Source organism: Fundulus heteroclitus, chromosome 24 (assembly GCF_011125445.2).
Source record: "Fundulus heteroclitus isolate FHET01 chromosome 24, MU-UCD_Fhet_4.1, whole genome shotgun sequence".
Lineage (NCBI taxonomy): Eukaryota > Metazoa > Chordata > Actinopteri > Cyprinodontiformes > Fundulidae > Fundulus > Fundulus heteroclitus.
In genome coordinates this window covers 14,272,727-14,294,984 of record NC_046384.1, presented here as the reverse complement: position 1 = coordinate 14,294,984, position 22,258 = coordinate 14,272,727, and the positions used below count along the sequence as shown (strand labels likewise).

General features: G+C 42.7%; 1 protein-coding gene across 2 annotated transcripts in view; it reads left to right on the top strand.

The window, feature by feature from the left end:
- Positions 1 to 21,262, top strand: part of appa (amyloid beta (A4) precursor protein a) — a 41,522-nt gene extending 20,260 nt beyond the window's left edge. The window contains exons 4-16 of one of the 2 annotated variants that reach the window (XM_036128430.1): positions 30 to 142; positions 236 to 426; positions 1,349 to 1,653; positions 1,938 to 2,105; positions 8,591 to 8,724; positions 10,838 to 10,912; positions 10,994 to 11,152; positions 11,348 to 11,476; positions 11,577 to 11,676; positions 13,341 to 13,553; positions 15,281 to 15,372; positions 17,303 to 17,449; positions 18,867 to 21,262. In XM_036128430.1, coding sequence (XP_035984323.1) covers positions 30 to 142; positions 236 to 426; positions 1,349 to 1,653; positions 1,938 to 2,105; positions 8,591 to 8,724; positions 10,838 to 10,912; positions 10,994 to 11,152; positions 11,348 to 11,476; positions 11,577 to 11,676; positions 13,341 to 13,553; positions 15,281 to 15,372; positions 17,303 to 17,449; positions 18,867 to 18,965 — 1,925 coding nt within the window. In that variant the 3' untranslated portion in view covers positions 18,966 to 21,262. The remainder of the gene's footprint in view (positions 1 to 29; positions 143 to 235; positions 427 to 1,348; positions 1,654 to 1,937; positions 2,106 to 8,590; positions 8,725 to 10,837; positions 10,913 to 10,993; positions 11,153 to 11,347; positions 11,477 to 11,576; positions 11,677 to 13,340; positions 13,554 to 15,280; positions 15,373 to 17,302; positions 17,450 to 18,866) is intronic. The other variant, XM_036128431.1, reaches the window with a different exon arrangement.
- Positions 21,263 to 22,258: the final 996 nt, after the last annotated feature.

Below are 22,258 nucleotides of genomic sequence, written 5' to 3'. Positions count from 1 at the left end.
GTCCTGAGCTTGTTCTGCTTGTGCCGCAGTGGGAGAGTTTGTGAGCGACGCCCTGCTCGTTCCGGACAAGTGCAAGTTCCTCCACCAGGAGCGCATGGACAAATGCGAGAGCCACCTGCACTGGCACACCGTAGCCAAGGAGGTGAGGACACACTGCTGCTGCTGCTTTGATACGTTTTCACTCTTTTGGCGTCTCCTCCTTCAACGCGCCCTCTCTGTATCTGCTCCCGCGCAGTCTTGCGGCGACCGCACCATGAATCTCCACGACTACGGGATGCTGTTGCCGTGTGGCATCGATCGCTTCAGAGGGGTGGAGTTCGTCTGCTGCCCCACGGAGGCGGAGCGGGGCGCAGACAGCGTAGAGCAGGACGCCGACGACTCTGACGTGTGGTGGGGCGGAGTGGAGACGGACTACGCCGACAACAGGTGGGCGCACGCACACACACCGGCTGAACACACACACCTGGACGGCCCTGTCCCCCTCACTTCCTCAGTCCTTCCTCGACTCGTTTGAAATATGTCTGTCGGGGTTCAAGAAATGGAGCGAAAATGTCTTTAATGTGGGTATCAGTGATGTGTTGGTGTGAAATTTGGTTCTCACTCTGGAACACTATTGGAAAATAAATTATACTTCCGTACTTTATTCATTATCCTGATACCTAAATGCTGTCCTCTCCTTCCTTTTCTTGTCTTTCCTACTTCCCCTCTTCCTTCCATGTGTCCTATTCTTTTTTTATGTGTTCATCTTCCGTCCTCACTGCAAAAACGGAACTAAAAATAAGTTAAAAAAAATTTAAATGAGTGTATTTGTCCTTGATTTGAGCAGGTAAATAAGACTATTTGCCAATGGAATGAGATTTTTCCACTTAAAATAGGAACAATTCATCTCCATCATCTTATTTCAAGTGCAGGATGTCTAATTATCTTATTTTAGGGGTACAAATACTCATTCCATTGGCAGATAATCTTATTTACCTGCTCAAATCGAGGACAAATAGACTAACTTTAAGAACATTTAACTTGTTTTTAGATCCGTTTTTGCAGTGCTTCCTTGCTTGTCTCCTACTTCCTCCCTTGAGTTTCTTCTTTCTTTCCTTCCTTTGACCCCCCTCCATCCTTATTCTCCATCCTCCAGATTCCTTGTTTAAAGCCCAATCCACCATATGTTGACAGTGACCTCTAACATTTCAAATTTTTTAGATGATCATAAGGGAGTGAGAACTCTGGAACACGTTGAGTTTGGGAAAACGTCTGTAATTTGATGTAAAAACATGTGGAGGAACCCTGGTCTTCTCGCTCGGCTCCTGTTCCCTCCCTTCACTCGCTCCCTTTTTTTGCCGTCTCTCAGCATGGTGCGGGAGCCAGAGCCAGCAGAGCAGCAAGAGGAAACCAAACCATCTGTGGTAGAGGAGGACGAGGACGTGCCAGAGGAGGGGGAGGAAGAGGATGGTGACGACGAGGAGGAGGAAGAGGAGGAGGATCTGTTGGACAACGACCAGGACGGAGATGGAGAGGAGGACGAGGAGGAGGAGGATGAAGATGACGAGGGCGACGCGCTCGACAACGCCGATGACGCCGACGAGCCCACCACTAACGTTGCCATGACGACAACCACCACCACCACCACGGAGTCGGTGGAGGAAGTTGTCAGAGGTAAGAGGGTTTTTTTTTTTTTTTAATGCAGCCACCAGTCATCGTGTTCAGGTTGCTTCAGACGACGCCCGTTTGGTTAAACCTCACGTCACTCGCTTGTCATCTCACCGCCTTCATTAGCCACGTTCCGTTAATTTTCACCTTAAATTGGCCTGACGTTTTCACCCCAGTGCATTATGTTGCTCTTTGATTTATTTACTGTGCATATTCAGCCTGTTAAATGAGTGTTTGGGGTGATTTCTTACTTCCTAAATAAGTGTGTGTGTGTGTATGTGTCCTCCAAGATGTGTGCTGGGCCAATGCTGAGACTGGCCCATGCCGGGCCATGCTGCCCCGCTGGTACTTTGACCGCCAGGAGGGCCGCTGTGTTCAGTTTATCTACGGCGGCTGCGGAGGCAACAGGAATAACTTTGAGTCAGAGGAGTACTGCCTGGCTGTCTGCAGCAGCGTCAGTAAGTCCTGCCGACAGCAGCTAGCCTTAACCAGCCGCTCCGCTCTGTTTCTAACTCTGTTTTTAATCTGCTGGCCCGCCGCTCACAACGTCTCGCCTCCAGCCGCATATTCCTGCCTAACATGTCATTATTCAGACCGATACCCTTCCTGCTGTACTCTAAAACGTTTCTCCCTCTACTTTTTTTGTCCTCTTACTTTCCTACACGGGTGTGTGAGTGTCGTTTAGATGGACGATTCCTTCAACTGGGTCAGATTTTCATCATTCCCCTAGTGCAGTGACAATACATCGCCAGTGGATGCAAATCTTTTTTTTCCAGCTATAATGTGACAAATATCCTGTGCAGTTTATTTGAAACGCAAAATAAATCTGTTGGAGGGGGAAAAAAATGTAGAAAAGCAAAAGAGGTTCTCCAAATCTCACAGATCTCTGATCCACGGCCCTCTTCAGGTGACCCCACAGATGGTTTTACAGTGACACTGAGAAATGTAGCCCTGTGGACCGTTTCTAGCAGACCATGAAGGTTTTGGGTCAAAACTGAATCACAATTTCCTCCACGTTAACAGAAAGTCTTGATTCCATGAAAGAAAAGAGTCAGATTTCATTCCACTGCAAAAATAGAACTAAAAATAAGTAATATTTTCTTTAAAATGAGTGTATATGTCCTTGATTTGAGCAGGTAAAAAAGATGATCTGCCAATGGAATAAGACTTTTGCTCTTAAAATAGGAACAATTAATCTCCATCTTATTTTAAGTGCATTATATCTAATTATCTTATTTTAGGGGTCAAAATACTCATTCCATTGGCAGATAATATTATTTACCTGCTCAAATCTAGGACAAAAACACAAATTTTAAGAACATTTTACTTATTTTTAGGTCCGTTTTTGCAGTGTACCAAGTTACTTCATACAAGGAATTGGATTTAGTTTGGTTCTCAAATATTTTCTGTTGCGCATTAATATTAAAGACAAATTACTGTTACATTAAGTTTTATATACTTTCAAGAGTTTATTATTATTCATCAACACATTTTCATAGCTATGTTAGCAATGCAATGAAGCTGTTGTGCTATGAATAATATAAACCAGTACTGGTTGTACTGATTATTGCCCAGTGATTTTTATTTTTATTTTTTTTATTTTTATTTTTTTTCCCACTGGTCATCAATCATTAATATTTAATAACCCTCAATAAATGCAAATTCTAACCACATATTTAGACCTTCACAGTAAATCACATGAACACATAACCAAAGTTATAATGGATTTAAATCAGACAATTTAATCACAAATTGTTCATTTCTTGAATTCAGACCCTTAGCAAAAAGTAGTTTATTCAAGTATACTTCTTATTTCTTACTTAAAATGAAGAAGTTTACTTTTTATAAACTATACTTTCTATACTTGTATAATGGAGTATGCTTTTACTGAAACGTATAAACAGAAGTACATTAATACTAAGACATAGGCTTATACTTAGTACACTTAATAAAATAAGCTTCCAGTGTACTACTTTTTGCAAAGCGCAGGATATAACACATCATTTCAAACCACACTGTTAACACTGTTTTACACAGCTCTTTTAACCCCACACCTTAGTTCAGACATGTAGAAAATACCGGAGATTGTCTGATCTTTTCATCAGTATAAGACAAACGTTCAGTTTTAAGTAGATAATTATGATCCCTTATTGTTTACTCCCTTCACTGAGCATTGGTGTGTGGGTTTATCATGCTGAGGAAGTGATACCTACAGTGCTTTATGTTGTGACATTCCAACCTGTAATTAAAATGTTTTTCATCTTAATTTATGTGATGGAGCTTGCACAAAATAGTCTCAAGTTGGTGAAGTCGCAAAACGGATCTGGTGCAACCAATTACCTTCAAAGGCCCCATAGTTGGTGAATTAAAGCCCACCTGTGTGCGATCTTAGCGTCACATGATCTGTCGGTATAAACACACCCTTCCTGAAAAGCTCAGAGGCTCCACACTGCAAAAACGGATCTAAAAACAAGTAAAATGTTCTTAAAGTTAGTCTATTTGTCCTAGATTTGAGCAGGTAAATAAGAATATCTGCCAATGGAATGAGCATCTTTACCCCTAAAATAATTAGACATCCTGCACTTGAAATAAGATCATGGAGATTAATTATTCCAATTTTAAGTGGAAAAAATCTTATTCCATTGGCAAATAGACTTATTTACCTGCTCAAATCAAGGACAAATGCACTAATTTCAAGAAAATTTTACCTATTTTTAGTTGTGTTTTTGCAGTGCAGCAGCACTGAGCAGGAGGCTCTTTAGACAAGTCAGGGACAAGGTTGGTGAGAAGTACAAGTCAGGGTGGGGTTATGAAAAACAATGTCAAAATCTGTGGGGTTTCACTTGGAGCCTCATCCGATCCACCATCTTCAAATGGAAAGCTGATTAGCTCCACATCAGAGACTGGAGGATCTGTCCTTAGGACTGCCGTAAGCTGCACGCTCCATGGAGCTGGGCTTTAAGGAAGAGTAAAATTGATGAAAAAAGGACTATTATGGAGCAAAACCCATCTGTCTGCCTGGGATTTGATCTTCTAGCAGGATGATGAGGCGATGCATACTGCTGAAGTAACACCGGGTGGTTTAAGGGGAAGCGTTTAAATATGTTGGAGTGTCCTAGTCAAAGTCCAGACTTAAATCCTAGAATCTGTGGTTTGACTTGTTCTTAAGTGAAAACCTACCAACATGAAGGAGCTGCAGCAGCTTAGCCAAAAATCCCAGAGGCAGGATGTGGCATAGACATAGAGACTGAGCCGCGGTGACTAAGAGGAAGAGGGTAAAGTTTTCTGTTTTTATTTGTTTGTTTGCAGTAAAAAAAATCTAATGATGAAACCTCTCAATCCATTTTAATGTCAGGTTGTTAGGCAACAAAACCTGAATAATGCAAGGGGAGTGGGGGGGGGGGGTTGTTCTGCAGGCAGTGTGTGCCGTCAGGAATGTTTCAAGCCTCTGTAATCTCTGCGAATAACGGCTGTGGATGAAAGACACGCATGTCAGGGAGATCCTACTGGGATGTCGGTTGGATTCCTTATAACTAATGGCTGATGCCTCCCTAATAAGAGGTTGAAAGTGAATCAGCATTTATGCAACCAGCTTATCTCAACCCAGTGATTTATTTTTTTCCTCTTTCTTTTAATATAAGCCTCTTACAGATTAGTTTGTTCATTTGAGTTGAACATAAATAAATGAAAGGTTGACAAAATATATCTCTGCGTTTCCCCACTGTGTGCAATATTAATAATGCAAAGGCTTGTTCTGGAACGCATTACTTATTATTATATTCCAGCGCCGTTCAAGACACCTGGCCTGTTGCGCAGAGGCTGTTAGAGGAGAAAGGCGGGGTTTAAAAAAAAAAAACTGGGTTTTATCACAGCTGTCATCAAGTTATTCAACAAAACTAGCTCCTTATTTTCTAACATCATGCAGCCGTACGTCATAAAACAGCCCAGTTTTGCTGGTGCCAAAAATTGATGAGCTGGATGTCATGCTGTGATGCTATCATGCATGGGTTTAATGTGCAGATGCATAAAAAAAGGGGGTAAATTTAATGATTTAAGCACTGCATGGGAACGAGCTCTGTAATGGATCCGGTTATAATGCAGCATGCGTACTGCATATCAGCTTATTCTTAAAACTTATTCTAAAATGCATCTTTACAATTCAGTAGTTCAACAATTTTTAGTCCCTGTGCTCTTTTAGCTTAACCTTCTTTTTCTGTAACTGCAGCGTTTCCAGCGCGGCTGTCTGCTGCATATCAGTTTAGCATCAATGTGAGCTGTGAAATCACCCAGGCAGACATTGTTTTCGCAATAACCCACACTTCACTGCACATCGTTCCGTCTGTCTTTGACGTGTTGCTGCTGCTTCCTCGTCTCGGAGGACGTGCGCTCCGGTTTATTCCCTCGCTTTACTGAAATCAGATGTCAGATTGGCCTCCTGCAATTCTGAGAAAATGAAATATTCCTTTGTGGTTTGGGGGAAAAACCCATCAGGGCAACATTAGATGCTCCCTCTCTCGTACCCCGGCGATGCACGGTTATCAGCAGTATAGCTAGAGATGATTGATTAAAGATTTTTCCACTTTAATTGGTTAAGCCACCTGAGGGTGCATGGGTGCCGTCTCCTCCCCCAGATGGCAATTAGCCGCTGTTAGCAAGCGGCGGAATGGGATGCAGCGCTCATCTTCCCTTGTGAGATCGATTTGCTACACTCGGAGTGGAAGAAACGACGGCGATAAAGCTCTGTTTTATAACTCATTGCCAAATAACAGCGGACTTTAGTTGTAAACAAGAAACAGACGGTGCTTTGTTAGCCTCTGATGGCAGATTTTAGGTTTACAGCCTTCACCGTTCGGCGACCTCGGTCCAAGTGAATGTGTGTTTGCGTCTCTGCGACAAACTGACTGGCTGCCCTGGAGCAAAAACCCAGGTGCTTTCTCCATCTCCCTGCAGGATCCTGCAGAGGAGGAATGCCTAAAAATGCGCGCGCTCGTCACCGTACCAACGTCGGGTTTGCATGCGTGATAAATCGACTGCTTTACTCTCTGATGCATATAAACTAATTAAAGCAAATGCCACGTCTGTCTTGCTTTGTTTGTTTTTAGCGCTGGTGCAGCTAATGGAAGGTGTTTTTTATTTTTTTTTTTCTGTTCTAAAAGCACTTTTCACATTTTAACCTCCAACTATAGACTTCAAAGTATTTTATTGGGATTTTGTGTGATGGAGCCACACAAAGCGGTACATGATTGACGCAGGTTTTTTTTGGTTTTTTTCGAAGATGCTTTTACAAATAAATAAAGTACATTGTGTTTTTTCTATTAATCAGTACTTTGTGAAACCACATTTAGCTGCGATTACTGCTGCGATTCATTTAGGCAAGGCAAAGGCAAATTTATTTATATAGCACAATTCAGTACAAAGACAATGCAAAGTGCTTTACATGATTAAAATATAGCAAAATAAAACAGAATCAAAGCAAGTAGGAATAAAATGTAGATAGAAAAAGAACAAAAAAGTGGTGATTCAGTTAACTAGAACAGTTGAAGGCAATCTTAAACAAATGTGTTTTTAGGGTAATGAGTCCACCAGCGTTGCACATCTAGAGTAAAATTCTTACCCAATTCCTCTTGGTAAAGTAGCACAGGCATAGTCAGAATAGACATATAAACATTGAGACTTGAAATGTGCTGTTCATAGATGCTCTATCAACACAGTCATTTAAAATAGTGGTAATAACACATTCAGGGAACCCCTCCCTGCCCAGGCTCAGTCTTGCAGAGCCCAGTAGGTGTTCTCTGCCCTTGCTGAAGGAATGGATCCCCACATAATGATGATGATGATGATGATGATGCTGCCACTGATGCATTAGGATCACTGAACATCTGCCTTCACAGAACAGCTGTGTTTATACTACAATGAAGTTACAGATGGACTCTTAACTACTGGATGGCTTGGTTGCACTAGATTTGATCTAGGGCTGTCGGAGTAAAATAACTCGTTAATCTAGATCTAGATGAAAGTATCGTCTTTTTCACTTAATTATGCACTACTCTGTCGGTGCGTCGCCTGAAATCCCAATAAATACGTTATTTGTGACTCTAATGTGACAAAAGATTTTATTTTATTTTTGAATGTGTGAAAGTTGCGCGTTTTCACTAACACAATAATTTAGTCGAGAATCGTAATTTGCCCACAAAAGCGAGGTTTTCTAGCCAACGGGGTTTATAATCGGCGCTTTGAAGTTCGCAGCTATGAATAAACAAATAACAGTTTGAAGCGCTGCTTTAGTCACGACACTGCAGCAGGGTGTTTATTTATTGTATTTTTTTTTTTTTTTTTAATCCAGCAACACACAAACCCCTCGTTAGATTACTCCTCTGGACCGACGGCAGGCGGACACAAGCCAGTTTGTCACGTTTCGCCTCGGAGGAGGCCGATGAGACGCGACGCATTCAGTAAGAACGTCTCCAGCGACGCGCTCTGTCCAGTTGAGCCGAGCTGCTCCTTTAAAGGACTCGGCCCGGCCCGATTTTCCACAGGATGCGCGACCTTCACGCCTGCAGTAGCGCACCGATTGGGCGGCACGTTTGATAGATAATCAACTTTCCTCAGATTAAAGTTGAGCGCTGTAACCCGTCCGCTTTATTTCCTGTCTCCCTATTATAGCTCTAACCTGCTCTGAATGAGGTTATATAATTAAGGAAGAGGGTTTTGTCTTCTTCCTGCAATGCATTATGGGTCATCTAATGCGTTTACCCACTGCTTGAAAGCTAGACGCTACAGATGCTATCTTGTTTTCCTATTCTCTCTGCTCCCTCTAACCTTATTAACCCTTTTTTTTGGACGTGTGTGTGTTTGTGAGCCAACGCTGCCAATCCCTTTTACTCCTGCTCGCTGAAACATCTCCTCACCGCCCCTTTCTCTCTCCTCTTGCGTTGTCTTGCAGTGCCCACGGCCACGCCCAGCTCCCCCGACGCGGTGGACCACTATCTGGAGACGCCCGCCGACGAGAACGAGCACGCCCACTTCCAGAAAGCCAAGGAGAGTCTGGAGGCCAAGCACCGGGAGAGGATGTCCCAGGTACTGGAGGGAGGAGGCAAGAGCATGAGCTGATACGACAGAAACATAATTTAAACCAAAGAATCTAACGGATACGTATGAAAACGAGGCATTTCTACTCTACTTGCCTTCTCTTGTCACCCGTCCGGATGTGGGATGGAGATCCAGATGGTGCGCTCCCACCTCAGTCTGTGAAACTCCAGACGAGAGCAGCAATAAGCTTTTTATAGCTCTGAGATGTCGAGTTTGTGCTGCACTCTGGCTAATTCGGTTTATTGTGAGGGAATGGCTACAGGCGCAGCATCCTCTGATTTTTTTTTTATTTTTTTCCACGCTCGGTTTCTCCCTTAGGAGCGCTGTCAGATAATTTGCTTTGGGAAAGTGAAAGGAGAGAGAGTCCAGGCAGTGAGTCAGAGGGAGGGAGTATGGAGAAGGATGTGGCATCACGTTTCTGGGGTCCATGAAGTGACCTAGAAAAGCAACTTAAACGGCTGGAGCTGTCATTCCCGTTCTCGTGGTTTCTACCCGGTCTGGAAACGCAGGGAGTTATATTTACTCCTCGTCTCCGTCTGTCCATCCGTCCGTCCCACTAAACAAACACAATGTCTGCGTCCACGGCTTCTTTCACGGCCTGGAAATCAAGCTTGCTGTGTTTTTATGTAGGATAAGTTGGACCTTTTCTCAGCTTCTTAAGAGAGCAGCCAGCATTTTAGGGAAATATGGCATTTTGTAGAGCTGCTGTTTATCATCCAGTCCCTTTAACTTTGTCCCATTCATCGTGGGACGTAGAATAAGTCAAATACTTTGGGAATTCCTGGATCAGAAAGAGTCATTTTAGTCAGCCGTGATGCAGGATCATTGAAATGAAGCATCTCTGATCCATTCTGCTCAGACTCCCCTTATCCGTGGTGGGCAAGGAGCAACTTTGGGTTTTATTTATTTATTGAATTATTTCATTTTGTTAAAGGATTCAGGCTAATTAACGTTCCTGTTTTTTTTTATTTACTCTTTAGTCATCTTTTTTCTAATTTATGGCATACCGAATTACTCAATGTTTCAGGTTTATTTGCATGATGCTCTATGACTTTGCTTGGGATAAAACAGCATATTGAATAAATCCAGCCATAACTAATTAGAGTGAACTAAAACTAATAAAGTTTACACAGACTTTATCTTTAGCTGTTTCCTGTGTTTTCTGCTCTCTCTCATCACCTCGGTCGTCTGTTCTGCCGCCACGAAAACAGCTCAGTTCATCTTCAGTGTCACAAAAAGGTTGAAAAGCTTAGTTTAAAAAATAACATCGCAAGTAGCAGAACAGAGCGTGCAGCGCTGCCGACCAGAACACCGGTCCACAACTAATGCATGCACCAACGAGAACGAGGCGCACCCCCAACTCCCCGTTGACAAAATAGACAGCAGATGTCAGCACTTCTCATTTGAGAGAATCGCTTTATGCTAAGCTGCGCTGTTAGCATTAGCTGCACGTTTCTGGATGGTCGTCGTTGGCCTGAGATTACCGTCCTGCTGCACTTGCTCCACTCTCACCCTCAGATTTTTTTTTTATTTACTCATAAAATCCCTCAAGGTTCTGCTTGATTTATTTTATTATCTTTTTTTTTCTGAGGACCAGACCTCTGAAAACCTGACATTCTGATATTTTACTTGGCTAAATGAACTTCAAATCTCATAATTGTCAAAACACTTAAAGGAAAAATAAACATACTCTATCTATCTATCTATCTATCTATCTATCTATCTATCTATCTATCTATCTATCTATGTATCTATCTATGTATCTATCTATCTATCTATCTATCTATCTATCTATCTATCTATCTATCTATCTATCTAATATATATAATATGCATGTTTTACAGGTTGCATATTTATATTCTGACCATTCTAGGGTTAAAAAAGCTAACAAATTCACAGTAATTTTTTTCGTTTAGACTTTAAAAGTAGGTTGAAAGTTACTTGGAACTCTGACATGAATCCCTGTGTACTTCACCTTGACCAATAAGCATTAAAAAGGACTCGTGACCTCGTTTCATGCGGCTTTTGAAAAGCAGCAATATGTTTAGGAGCGTTCTGCTGGGACCAGATTTAATAAACGTTTTCCTGTGTTTGTGTTCAGGTGATGAGGGAGTGGGAAGAGGCTGAGAGGGAAGCCAAGAATCTTCCACGCGCCGACAAGAAGGCCGTGATTCAAGTAAGAGCAGCGTGGAAAACGCCGGGTTATTGTAACCGAGTTACAATAACCCGGTTATTGTAACTCTGGGTATCCGTGCAGCGTTTCCAGGAGAAGGTGGAGGCCCTGGAGCAGGAGGCGGCCAGCGAGCGCCAGCAGCTGGTGGAGACCCACATGGCCCGGGTGGAGGCTCTGCTCAACGACCGGCGCCGCCTGGCGCTGGAGAGCTACCTGACCGCTCTGCAGCAGGACCCGCCCAGGGTAAGCCGCCCCCGCAGCTCCTGACGGACGCCGCTGGTCATTGTTGTGGAGGGGCTGCGCCGTTTGATGCCGTTTTTTAAAAGGCTTTCAGATCAAAAACGTTCCCCGTCACGTTTTCCTTTTGAAGATTCTCCCGCTCCATGAATAATTCCCATGCATGATGGCGTCTGTCGTCTCGTTGTCTTTTTTTTAAAGCCCCGTCACGTCTTCAGCCTGCTGAAGAAGTACGTCCGTGCCGAGCAGAAGGACAGGCAGCACACCCTCAAACACTTTGAACACGTCCGCATGGTGGATCCCAAGAAGGCCGCTCAGATTAGACCTCAGGTACGCAGGCTTTTAACGAGTATTGCTATTTAAAGCTGCAACAGAGCCGCTATTCTAACGTCCCGTTTCTTCCCTTTCTGTACGTACGTTCATGCGACAGGTGCTTACTCATCTGCGTGTTATTGAGGAGCGCATGAACCAGTCTCTGGGCCTTCTCTACAAAGTTCCTGGTGTGGCTGATGACATCCAGGACCAAGTTGGTACGTTTCACTTTCATCCCCGCTCTAGAACAGCGTCTCCACAGCACGCCGCCGCCGCCATCTTTCACTGTGGCCATTTTGTTTTCCTCTACATCAGGGGCGTCAAACTCATTTTGGTTTAGGGGCCGCATTCAGCTTAATCTGATCTCAAGAGGGCCAAACGAGTTAACTCATTGAAAGATTAAATAGAACTAATAAAAGTGGACTTGTTGTTGATTTTTATATTAAGTTATTTTCACTTTTACACAATATATTATGAATAACCTCAGCGTTTTTAAGAAAAGTATGTGCAATTTCAACAATACTTTTACTCAGTTAAACTGTACTTAAGAACTTAAGAACTTAAGAACTGATCACAGTGATTGTATAATGTTGAAAAACATTTATTCCCATTTTTTGGAACTTAAAAACACTGTCCTGCATGACAAAATACATCAAACAGATAAAAATTAAGAAATGATTTGAATTTTTCCACACCTGAAGCTTAATCTGCTAATTAAAACACAGCGCCCCTCGTGGACAATATAGGAACTGCATATGTTCAATTAAACAAAGTACATGTTTTTTTCAATAATTGTTTTATCATTCTCTTCCTTTTATCTTGTCCACTTGTGAAAGTCAAATCTGATGAGCACTTTGTGGCATCTTATTGCCACATTGCCAGACAGGACACTGGGAAAAATAAATAAATAAATAAATAAATAAAATAAAAAAAAATATATATATATATATATATATATATATATATATATATATATATATATATATATATATATATATATATATATATATATATATTATTTATATTTTTTTTTTTTTTTCGGCCCGTCGAACAATTTAGTCCGGCCCTGTGGCTAAATGCATTATCATAATAAAAATAAAAAAATAATATATATATATAATATATATATTATTTTATTTTTATTATGATAATGCATTTAGCCACAGGGCCGGACTAAGTTGTTCGGCGAGCCGGATCCGGCCCGCGGGCCGTATGTTTGACACCCCTGCTCTACACCAACCACTGGTCTCTACTATGTAACAGCCCTAAGAAATAGCCAGAAGTTTCTGGAAATGTTTTGGCGTCATATAAACTTGTGTAACTCTAAAACACAAGTTAAACCACAAATATGTGGGGATTTGGCAGCTTCAGCAGAAATAATCACTCCAAGTCATATCGCGCAGCTTTAGATATAAATCTCTCCTACTCTTTGTGGCTGGTGACCCAAATGTCGGGCGGATGCTGCGAAACGCTCAATGCCTTGATTGTGTTACGGGTAACCGAGATTAAACGCTCTGAATTCCAGCCCCCAGAAAACGCTGTTTTTTTTTTTTTTTCCTCCCCCTGCTGATAAGGACATTGGAGCAGTTTGGCCTAATTCTTCTGTTCAGGCTCAAATGAAACCGTTTGCCGCGGAGATAAATCCCCTTCCCTCCCTCTCGCCGTTGCTGTCCCAAGGTTTCTGTGGGCTCCTGGGTTTTAATGGCGTCATGCGACCATCTGCGTGTCTGAGACTCTCATTCTGTGCGGCCCAATAAAACTCAGCGAAGATTAAAAAACAAACGCCGTTTTTTTAACGTCTGTGTCCGCGGGCTGCAATGAATAACAAGCGGATGACTGTTTTTCTGACGAGCTCCTCCCTCCTTCCTGCCTCCTCCCACAGAGCTCCTGCAGAGGGAGCAGGCCGAGATGGCCCAGCAGCTGGCCAACCTGCAGACGGACTCCAGGGTGAGCTACGGCAACGACGCCCTGATGCCCGACCAGGAGTTCGGCGACGGCCAGACTGACCTGCTGCCCCAGGAGGACACCCTGGGCCTGGGGGGCGTCGGCTTCGTCCACCCGGAGAGCTTCAACCAGCAGAACGCCGACAACCAGGGTGCTTACAGAAAACACTGTTAGGTGGATATAAGTTAGGCCAAAACATGTGGGCTCAGGTACTTAGACTGCAAAAACAGAACTAAAAAGAAGTAAAATTTTCTTGAAACAAGTGTATTTGTCCTTGATTTGAGCAGGTAAATAAGGTTATCTGCCAATGGAATGAGTATTTTGACCCCTAAAATAAGATTATTAGTTATTCTGCCCTTTAAATAAGATAATGGATGTGAGTTGTTCCTATTTTAAGTACAAAAATCTCATTCAAGTGGCAAATCATCTTATTTAGCTGCTCAAATCAATGACAAATACACTCATTTCAAGAAAATGTAACTTATTTTTAGTTTAATTTTTGCAGTGTAGACAGTTTTGCTGGTAAAGGTGGTAAGGAAGCCTTAAAATGTATGGTTTTTCACGAGAACCTCTAATAATTACTTATATTATCTTTATCTGATCTGAGTTTCTACAAACATAAGTTTCTCTCTGTTTTCCTTCGGTGTGAATTAGACATAAAACACATTAATATTTCTCTGCGCCACTGGGCTGTGTGAGCATCCAGATCTGCCTATATGGAAAGGTTGGGGTTAGGGGATCGCAGATCCAGGCCCGCCGTTAGATGCTTCCTGATGGCAGCGGGTTCCTTGGCACGCATGTAAAGAAATGAGATGAACATAAGCGCTTTGGGTGGTCAGCATGACTGGAAAAGCGCTATATAAGTTTAGTCTATTTACCATTTAACATAAGCAGTGACTTGAAACTAAGGAGCACCTTCTGTCTTTAAACTGGGAAAAGATCCAGAACCCAGGATCAACCTTGGTCCATCGTGATCTCGGTCTGCACTTACGAAAACCTGAGGGTTCTGCTGCAGAACAGAGATTACATAGCTGGATTCAACACTTTTGCATACGTCCATGGACGCTTCTGGGGTATGAAGGCAAGAAACCATAAAATAAGGAAGCGGGTTTGAAGTTAAACCTGATTGTTATTTTGATGTGACGGTCAAAGTGTGGGGGGGAAAAGTCTGATACAACCCGAGGCAGAAGAACAAGATGCCCCAAGACGAATAAAATTCTTTTACCTATTAATATTGGTAGTAAATATTGACTTAAAATATAAATGACCTGTTATGGGATACTTGGTCTATAACAGCCACAATGACGTGAAGCTTTTTTCATTGTTTTCTATAAAACAAGCATCGATTCTATAAAGTATATTGAGTAGGCTGTGTTAGGTATTAGATGTCCTGCAGATATTATGCAGCTGCAAAAGCTGCAGTGACTTACTATAACCGTAGCATCTAGCAATAAATGTAGGAAGCCCTGTAAGTCCTGTCTGAGGTGTCAGATTTGTCCAAACACTGGTTGGTAGGAATCGTTGTCTTCCTGCTCCCTCTGGTGGCAGGAAGAGGCTTTTCTTTTCTTTTCTTTTTTATCTACGTGGCTGCTATTTATAGTACAAAACTGATTTAATTATAGATGTACTCTTAATACCTTCTAGTAGCTGTGGTCCACCCGGACAAAGAGCAACGGCAGCTTCTTAATAAGCCACACCTCTGAAAATGTAAATTCATTAACCCGCCAGCAGTCATTTATGAATAAATGCATCTGTCGCTATGTAATTAAGAAAATACTCGTGGTTTATAAACGGATAAGAAAACGAGCAGCGTGTGTGTCGGGCACGTTTGTCTCAGCGGTTCGCCGTAATCTACGTCGTTCTGTTTCCTGCTGCCAGAGACCGGAATGAAGATGGACGCCATTCCCGAGATGCGGATGGAGACGGAGGACAGACAGAGCACCGAGTATGAAGTCCACCACCAGAAACTGGTAAAGCTCATGCAGCCGACTGATATTGCCTGATAGGGTTATATTAAATAACCCCTTTTTATCCTACAAGGAAAACCACACAAACACAAGTTTAGACTTTTCTATAGAAGAGGGCAGAGAAAAAAACCCAAACGGGAGAAGTTCCCTCCCTGACAGTCTGGGATCATCTGCGTTTATTATCAAACTTCAAAGAAGGGACAGGAGGGGTCAGGAGTTTATAACATGGGGGTTTGCACACAAATAGGGGAGCAGGTTTATACCATACCAGCTTTATTTATATTTATTTATTTATATTATACCATTTTTATTTATTGGGGGTGGTGATCAGTCACCTGTAACACTCACAGCTGGATAAGGCAAGGCATTCCTTATCTGGGAGAACCATTTGTTCTCCCTGTCTGAAGTTAAAAACAGAATCTTCCTGAAAGCAAACTCTTAAAACAGACCAAATGCCTGCAACTTAATAAAAAATAAAATGATTACATTCACCTTTCTCTATCATTGCCGAATGCTGCGGCGTCTTAATTGGCGAGCTTCAGAGTTCACCAGCTCTCATCCACCACGTCTCCTTCTTGTCCTCCAGGGACACTCTCAAGGTTGTCACCATGGAGACAAGCGGTGCTCATAGAGACAACTGCAACGACGCGTGCGTCACGCCGTATGCGCTGCCCTCTGATCACGTGGGATTCCCACGCCGCCGTTTGTCTGCTCTGACCCGGGGCCAGTTGCGCTAAAGATTATCAAAATGTAATCTCCTGCAGCGTTGGCATAGCGGCCCAAAAGAACCTCAATGCGTTCTGCGCCACATCCTCGCACACACCTCTCACCTAAAGGCTGTAATCCCATAATCCTCCGTGTCGTTAATGCCACGTTTCGTGCACGCGCCGTGAGCAGCCAGCGTGGAGTCGCCTCTTACTGGATCATCTGCTATCTGTTGGTTTTGATTCGATTCCTCTCACCGAGCTCTCTGACCTCCCAGCTTGTTGCACGCCGCGTCTCTCCAGGAAAGGAGGAGAGCCATTATGGTTTATCTGTAAGACGCCGCAGGGTGCAGCGATCCGTTGTTGAATGCATGCGGTGCAGAGTGTGGGAGCCGAGTCGGTACGTCACCTGACCGCTACAGGAAGGAAACAATTCTCTCTGAGGAAGTTATTTCCACTGAGCTATATAATACACTGGAGTGCTAATCACCGTCTGTTAGAACGAGTCGCTTTGAAGCCACCAGCCGCCATATTGGTACTCCCTATTTCCCCCCAGTAACTAGGGAATATGTGTGCTACAGCAAAGAATAACGAGGATTTTCTCATGTTCAGGGGGGGCTTAAGACTTTTTTAAAATATCAAATGCCATATACTTTTATGTTATGTTCTAAAAATATCAAGTACTGAGAAAATATTTTGCATTTTATTCATTTAAATATGTATGTTTAACATTTAGAAATATATAAATAACAATATACAAAAACATATATTTACATATGTGTATACATATATATACATATACATATACACATACTTATATATACATATATATATATTTAATATGAATAACATGTAAAATATTTCAGCACCTAATTTCCTAGTAGTTGATAGTGTTAGTACATCCACTGACTGTAGAATTACCTGTGAAACGTTTTCACACAGCCAGAAAACTGCTTGTTGTTGCAACCAAATCCTATGGGATTCTGTGAGAGTAGGGAGTAGCAAGATGGCGGCCAGTGACTTCAGTTTTTCGGCAAAATCAGCACTCCAGTGTATTATATAGCTCAGTGGTTATTTCCCTGCTCAGCTCTCCAATGCCACAGCATTCGTCCTCCCAGAGTTTCTCTCCGCCGTGTCGGGAACAAACGTCGACCGCCCTGCAGATCTGCACCAGGCGCATCAGCTCCTCTCTCCCGTTTGTTGACCATCTGTCATTTTAACTCCCGCAGGTCTTCTTCGCCGAGGACGTCAGCTCCAACAAGGGCGCCATCATCGGCCTCATGGTCGGAGGCGTCGTCATAGCCACGGTGATCGTCATCACCCTGGTGATGCTGAGGAAGAAGCAGTACACCTCCATCCACCACGGCGTCATCGAGGTTAGAGACGGCTGAGGCGCTTTGTCCCGTTGCAACCCACAAATAGAGCTTTAGTCAGACCCGCCGTAGCTTAGGGGGAGAATCTGCACTGTTAGTTTTGCACGCTACAAATCTGGCCTCTGTAAGGGAGTGTGAAGAAAAGGCCGTTGTTGAAAGAAAGCTAAGATGTGCGTTCTGCAGAGGGAAAAGCCGACATGTGAAAGAAGGTCTGGTCAGATGATTGGTAAAATGATAAATCCATTACTTCCTGCTGGTCTGTCATAAAATCCTGATAAAATATGTTAAAATCTGTGGTTGTAATGTGCCAAAATGTTGCAGAGGGTTTGAATACTTATTCGGGGCTCTGTAATCTGTTTATTGATGATGATCTGCTTGTATGGGCGTGACAGCCTGTGTAGTTGAACTAAATTTTCTTTAAAGTAAAACGGCACAATATTAGATATGTTGAATAGGAATAACCCAGATCTTGGCCCCTTAAACCTACATCTGTTGTTGCACTGAAAGACCTGAGAGACGCTCCAAGGAGCCAAAGATGTTGTTGGACATCATAGTTTTAATGTAAACCCACCAAATACTGCATTCAGGTTGTCCTTTGCATCCCTGATCTATTACATCGTCCTATTTAAAAGCTGTGGCAAATAGAGAATCAGGTTATTAAGCAGCGCTCCTGGGTTTATTTATTTATTTTTAACCATTTTTCCAATTCTGGATAAAAGTGGAAAATTGCTAATTCAGCATCATGGGGGGAAAACGACTGATTCTCTGATCAGGGATAAAAATAGGAGGGAAAAAGCTTTTTACATTTGTTTATAATTAAATACTCATCTTTATTTTGGGTTTGCTCATCAATATTAGAGTTTTTGAATTCTGAAAACTCAAACGATCAAAAAAGAAAAAAGTATTTGCTTTTTTTTGTTTCTAGATCTAGTTAGCTGCAGAGTTTAACTTGGTTTAAATGCCAAACAAATGGCTGAAGCTCCTTTTTGTTCGTTCTGTGAAGTCCCTGATCACAAACCGTCTGTCCTTTGGTCATCATGTCCAGGTTATTCACCGTATTACAGATTTTAGAGGTTTTCCAGAGGAGGCAGAAAGCAGTGGCCCTCTTTATCTCAGTGGTGAAGAGTTTCGATCTGAAATGATTGAAGGAGCTCTTACTAAAAGCAAACGGATTAACGCCTTCGCAGCGTTTAATTAGCTGGCCTCATATTTTTAATTAGCTGCGTTTATCATTTCTGGAAGTTCATTAGCCGTTGAGATTAGAACATGAATCAGTCCACTTTGTTTTTGTTCATTTGTCATTAGAAGAAACCCAGAACATGTTTTTGCCCCCCTCTCCCTCCTACATATGGACCTGCACCACAGGAGCGTTTCTGTACATACGTGTGTAACCTCCCCTCCCTCTCCCTCTCCCTTCCAGGTGGACGCCGCCGTCACCCCCGAGGAGCGCCACCTGTCCAAGATGCAGCAGAACGGCTACGAGAACCCCACCTACAAGTTCTTTGAGCAGATGAACTGAGAAGAAAGTCACACGTACACCCGCGCTCATAAACACACCATCACCCCCAAACGCATCGCACCCGTTCCCCCGCCTCCCCCCCACCCACCCAACACTGCCCCCCCTTAAGCCCCGCCCCCACGTCCTGAGGAGCCAGTAGTCTGTAGTGAGGGTTCGTTTCATTTCTGCCAAACCTCTCTGCTCACTTTACCGGAGCAAGACGCCTTTTTGTTTTTTTTTTAATTAAAGAAAAGGAGTTGAAGTTGCTGCGTCTGGGCCTGCTGACGTACAAGTGGGGGGGGAGGACCACAAGCACACTTTCTCCACACCGATCAGCTCCCAGTTGACCCGGCCGCCGATCAACACCTTCCTGGAAGTCATTTCTGTCATTTCACATAATTTCCTGCCGACACCTCCTGCACTCTGACATGATGAAGCTGAGCATTGTGAGCAAGTTCAGGCGCTGCAACTCCCCCTACAGTCCACACTGGAGAGCAAAAGTGACCCCCCCCCCTCCGCCCTGCTTTCTCCTCCCTTTCTCCCTCCATCCCTCCATCCTCCTTCCCTTCATACAACAGCTGGGCTGTGTGGAGCCACACAAGAGGCTCTGAAGGACGTCGTGAGAAGCTGACGATAACGATGGCAGCAGTAGTGATTATGTGTTCTTCAGGAGCCGTTTTTATTTTAGAGGTTCCCTCTATCCTTTCCATTTTCCTTTTTTTCAAAAAAGATTGAAAACAGTAAAAAAAAAAAAAAAAAGGTCAACTGATGTAAAGTCATTTTTTTAAATTGCGTGTAACGTTTTTGCCGAAGTCTTAGCTGTTCCTTATGTAGTGTGCATGACAACAACAACAACAGGATTTGGAGAAGAAGAAGAAAAAAAAAAAAAAAAAACAAAACACCAGGATCTTAACGCTGCTCTCTCTGGAGATCCTTCCTCACGTATAGATTGTCATTCTAGCAAGATTGTACGTTTAGTATTCAATCGTGATCACTTGATATCAAACAAGAATGGAAAAAATATATAGAAATCTAGACGAACGGGCTTTGATATCATGTAAAGATTGTTCCCCTCCTTTTTTTAAGTTAAAGTTCCTTATTGGCTGTCCTGAGGCTACAGGAGATGCATCTTTGTAAATGATCCTCCATCAAAGTATGTCGTTGAAGATCCTTGCGTGTAGCGCCGTTCTGACATTATCCCCCCCCCCCACCCCCCCTGTCGTGCTCACTCTTCACGTTCCTCTGGGGGAGGTGCAGAGGAACGCTATGAGCAGCAGGTTAGGATCGTATCTACGTCTCCATGTTGCAGGGTTCCTACACTGTCTGCAAACGGCACACCTTACTACCTTTGCTACTTTCTCCCTTCAGCGTGTCTTCATTTCTGTCCTTCGTACTTTCTAGGTACCCTTCCATCCTCGTCCCACCTTGCTTCTTATCCTTGTGTCCTATGTTCCCTCCCCGCTTCACGGCATTCATCCTTTCCGTTCTCCATTGTGACCCGTCTTCTTTCCTTGATTCCTTCATTCCTTCCTCCTAGTTCCCATTTTTTTTTTATTCAGATTCCACGTTTGAATATCTGTCATATTTTACTGGTGAACTTTGAAGTTTTATTTTTTATGGGGGACTCTGGGAAGTTGAGTCTGGACTCTTCTGAAAAAAAATGTGTAGGAACCCTGACGTTGTCACTTTTCAGTCGCGTGTTTGTCCAGTCGTAAGCCGATGCTGTCTCATTATTTTTTATTTTATTATTTTTTTTTGTTTTAGTTTTGCTCTAGGAGTGCTGAGAGGTGGAAGAGGGGGAGGCGGAGGAGAGGAAATGACTTGCAGTTCCAGATGGATAACCAGCCAGTCAGGCAGTCTGTGTATATAATGGATTTTCACTTCCCGCTGCACCTCCCCTCCCTTCCTCGCCTTTCCTCTCCTCCAGGCGAGCTGCTCACCTCTCTGCCATGAGCTCAGAAAGCTGACACACAGACAGAAGGGCGTTCACCATCCACAAATGGCAGGAGGTTGGAGGACGATGTAAAGGCAGAGGCCAAAAAAAGAAATAAGATAAAAACTACATGTAAAGAGCTACAGTGGAACCTCTCTCACTTGTTTATAGATCTCATGATGAATGAATTACTGAGTGAAATGTATATTTTAGGGATGCAGTTGGGTGAGCTTGTTTTTTCAGAGGGTGCTCAGTAGAATAGAAGAAGCAGGATTTTCTTTTTTTCTGTGGGGTATATATTGGTTTGTGTAATATTGTGCAAGCCATTTGCATCGACTGGGAAAATGCTTTCTACACTGTATTCCATAATAAAGTTTTGAATGTACATAAAAATGTGACGTCTCTTTTATTTTCATATTTTCTGTTTTATCTATACATACACACGCACGGGTGCTGGTCACAAATAGAATATCATGAAAAAGTTATTTATTTTTTATAGTAATTCCATTCAAAAAGTGAAGCTTCTATAGCTTCTGTATTACACACAGACTGATATATTTCAAGTGTTTGTTTCTTTTAATTTTGATAATTATAACTGACAACTAAAGAAACCCCCAAATTCAGTATCTCAGAATATTAGAATATTGTGAAAAAGTCCAATGTTAAAGACGGATTGTGCCACACAAATCGGCTAATTGACTGAAAAGGCCTTTAAATGGTCTCAGTCTAGTTATGTAAGCGAAACAATAATGAGGAAGACCGCTGACCTGACAGTTGTCCAAAAGACAACCACTGCCTGTGTCTGTTGTGTTCACCTCTTAACATCCACTAAGACAAAGTAGGAAAACTAAACCTGTTCATGTTTTCCAAATAAAGAATTGCAAAAAGTGGTATGGACCCACTATCCCCTTTTACTCCGATACCTTTAAATAAAATCCAGTCCAACTTGGTGCCTCCAGAAGATCTATGACTGAGGTGAGGTGGAAGGTAAAGTAGACGTGTGAAGGAAAACCTACTGTTCTATGGTGGGAGAACAGAATGGTTTAGATCAAGGCATGCGTGTTAGAACGGCCCAGTCAAAGTCCATACCTAAACACAATTGAGACTGAAGCAAAATTTTAATTCTGCTGTTTACAGATGTTCTTAGTAGGGCTGTTTTACAAAGAATAGCTCGAGCTAAAATTTTGAAGAAATAAAACAAGTCTAGAAAAGTAGACATGACCCTCAAAAGACTTCCTGCTGGAATGGCACACATTAACTTGGCTGATGAACGCTAAAGCATGCCACACTTTTCAGATGTTGAATGGTGAATGGCTATTTTTAATTACTTTGTGTCGGTCTATCAAATAAACCCCAATAAGATGCATGTGGATTTGTGTTA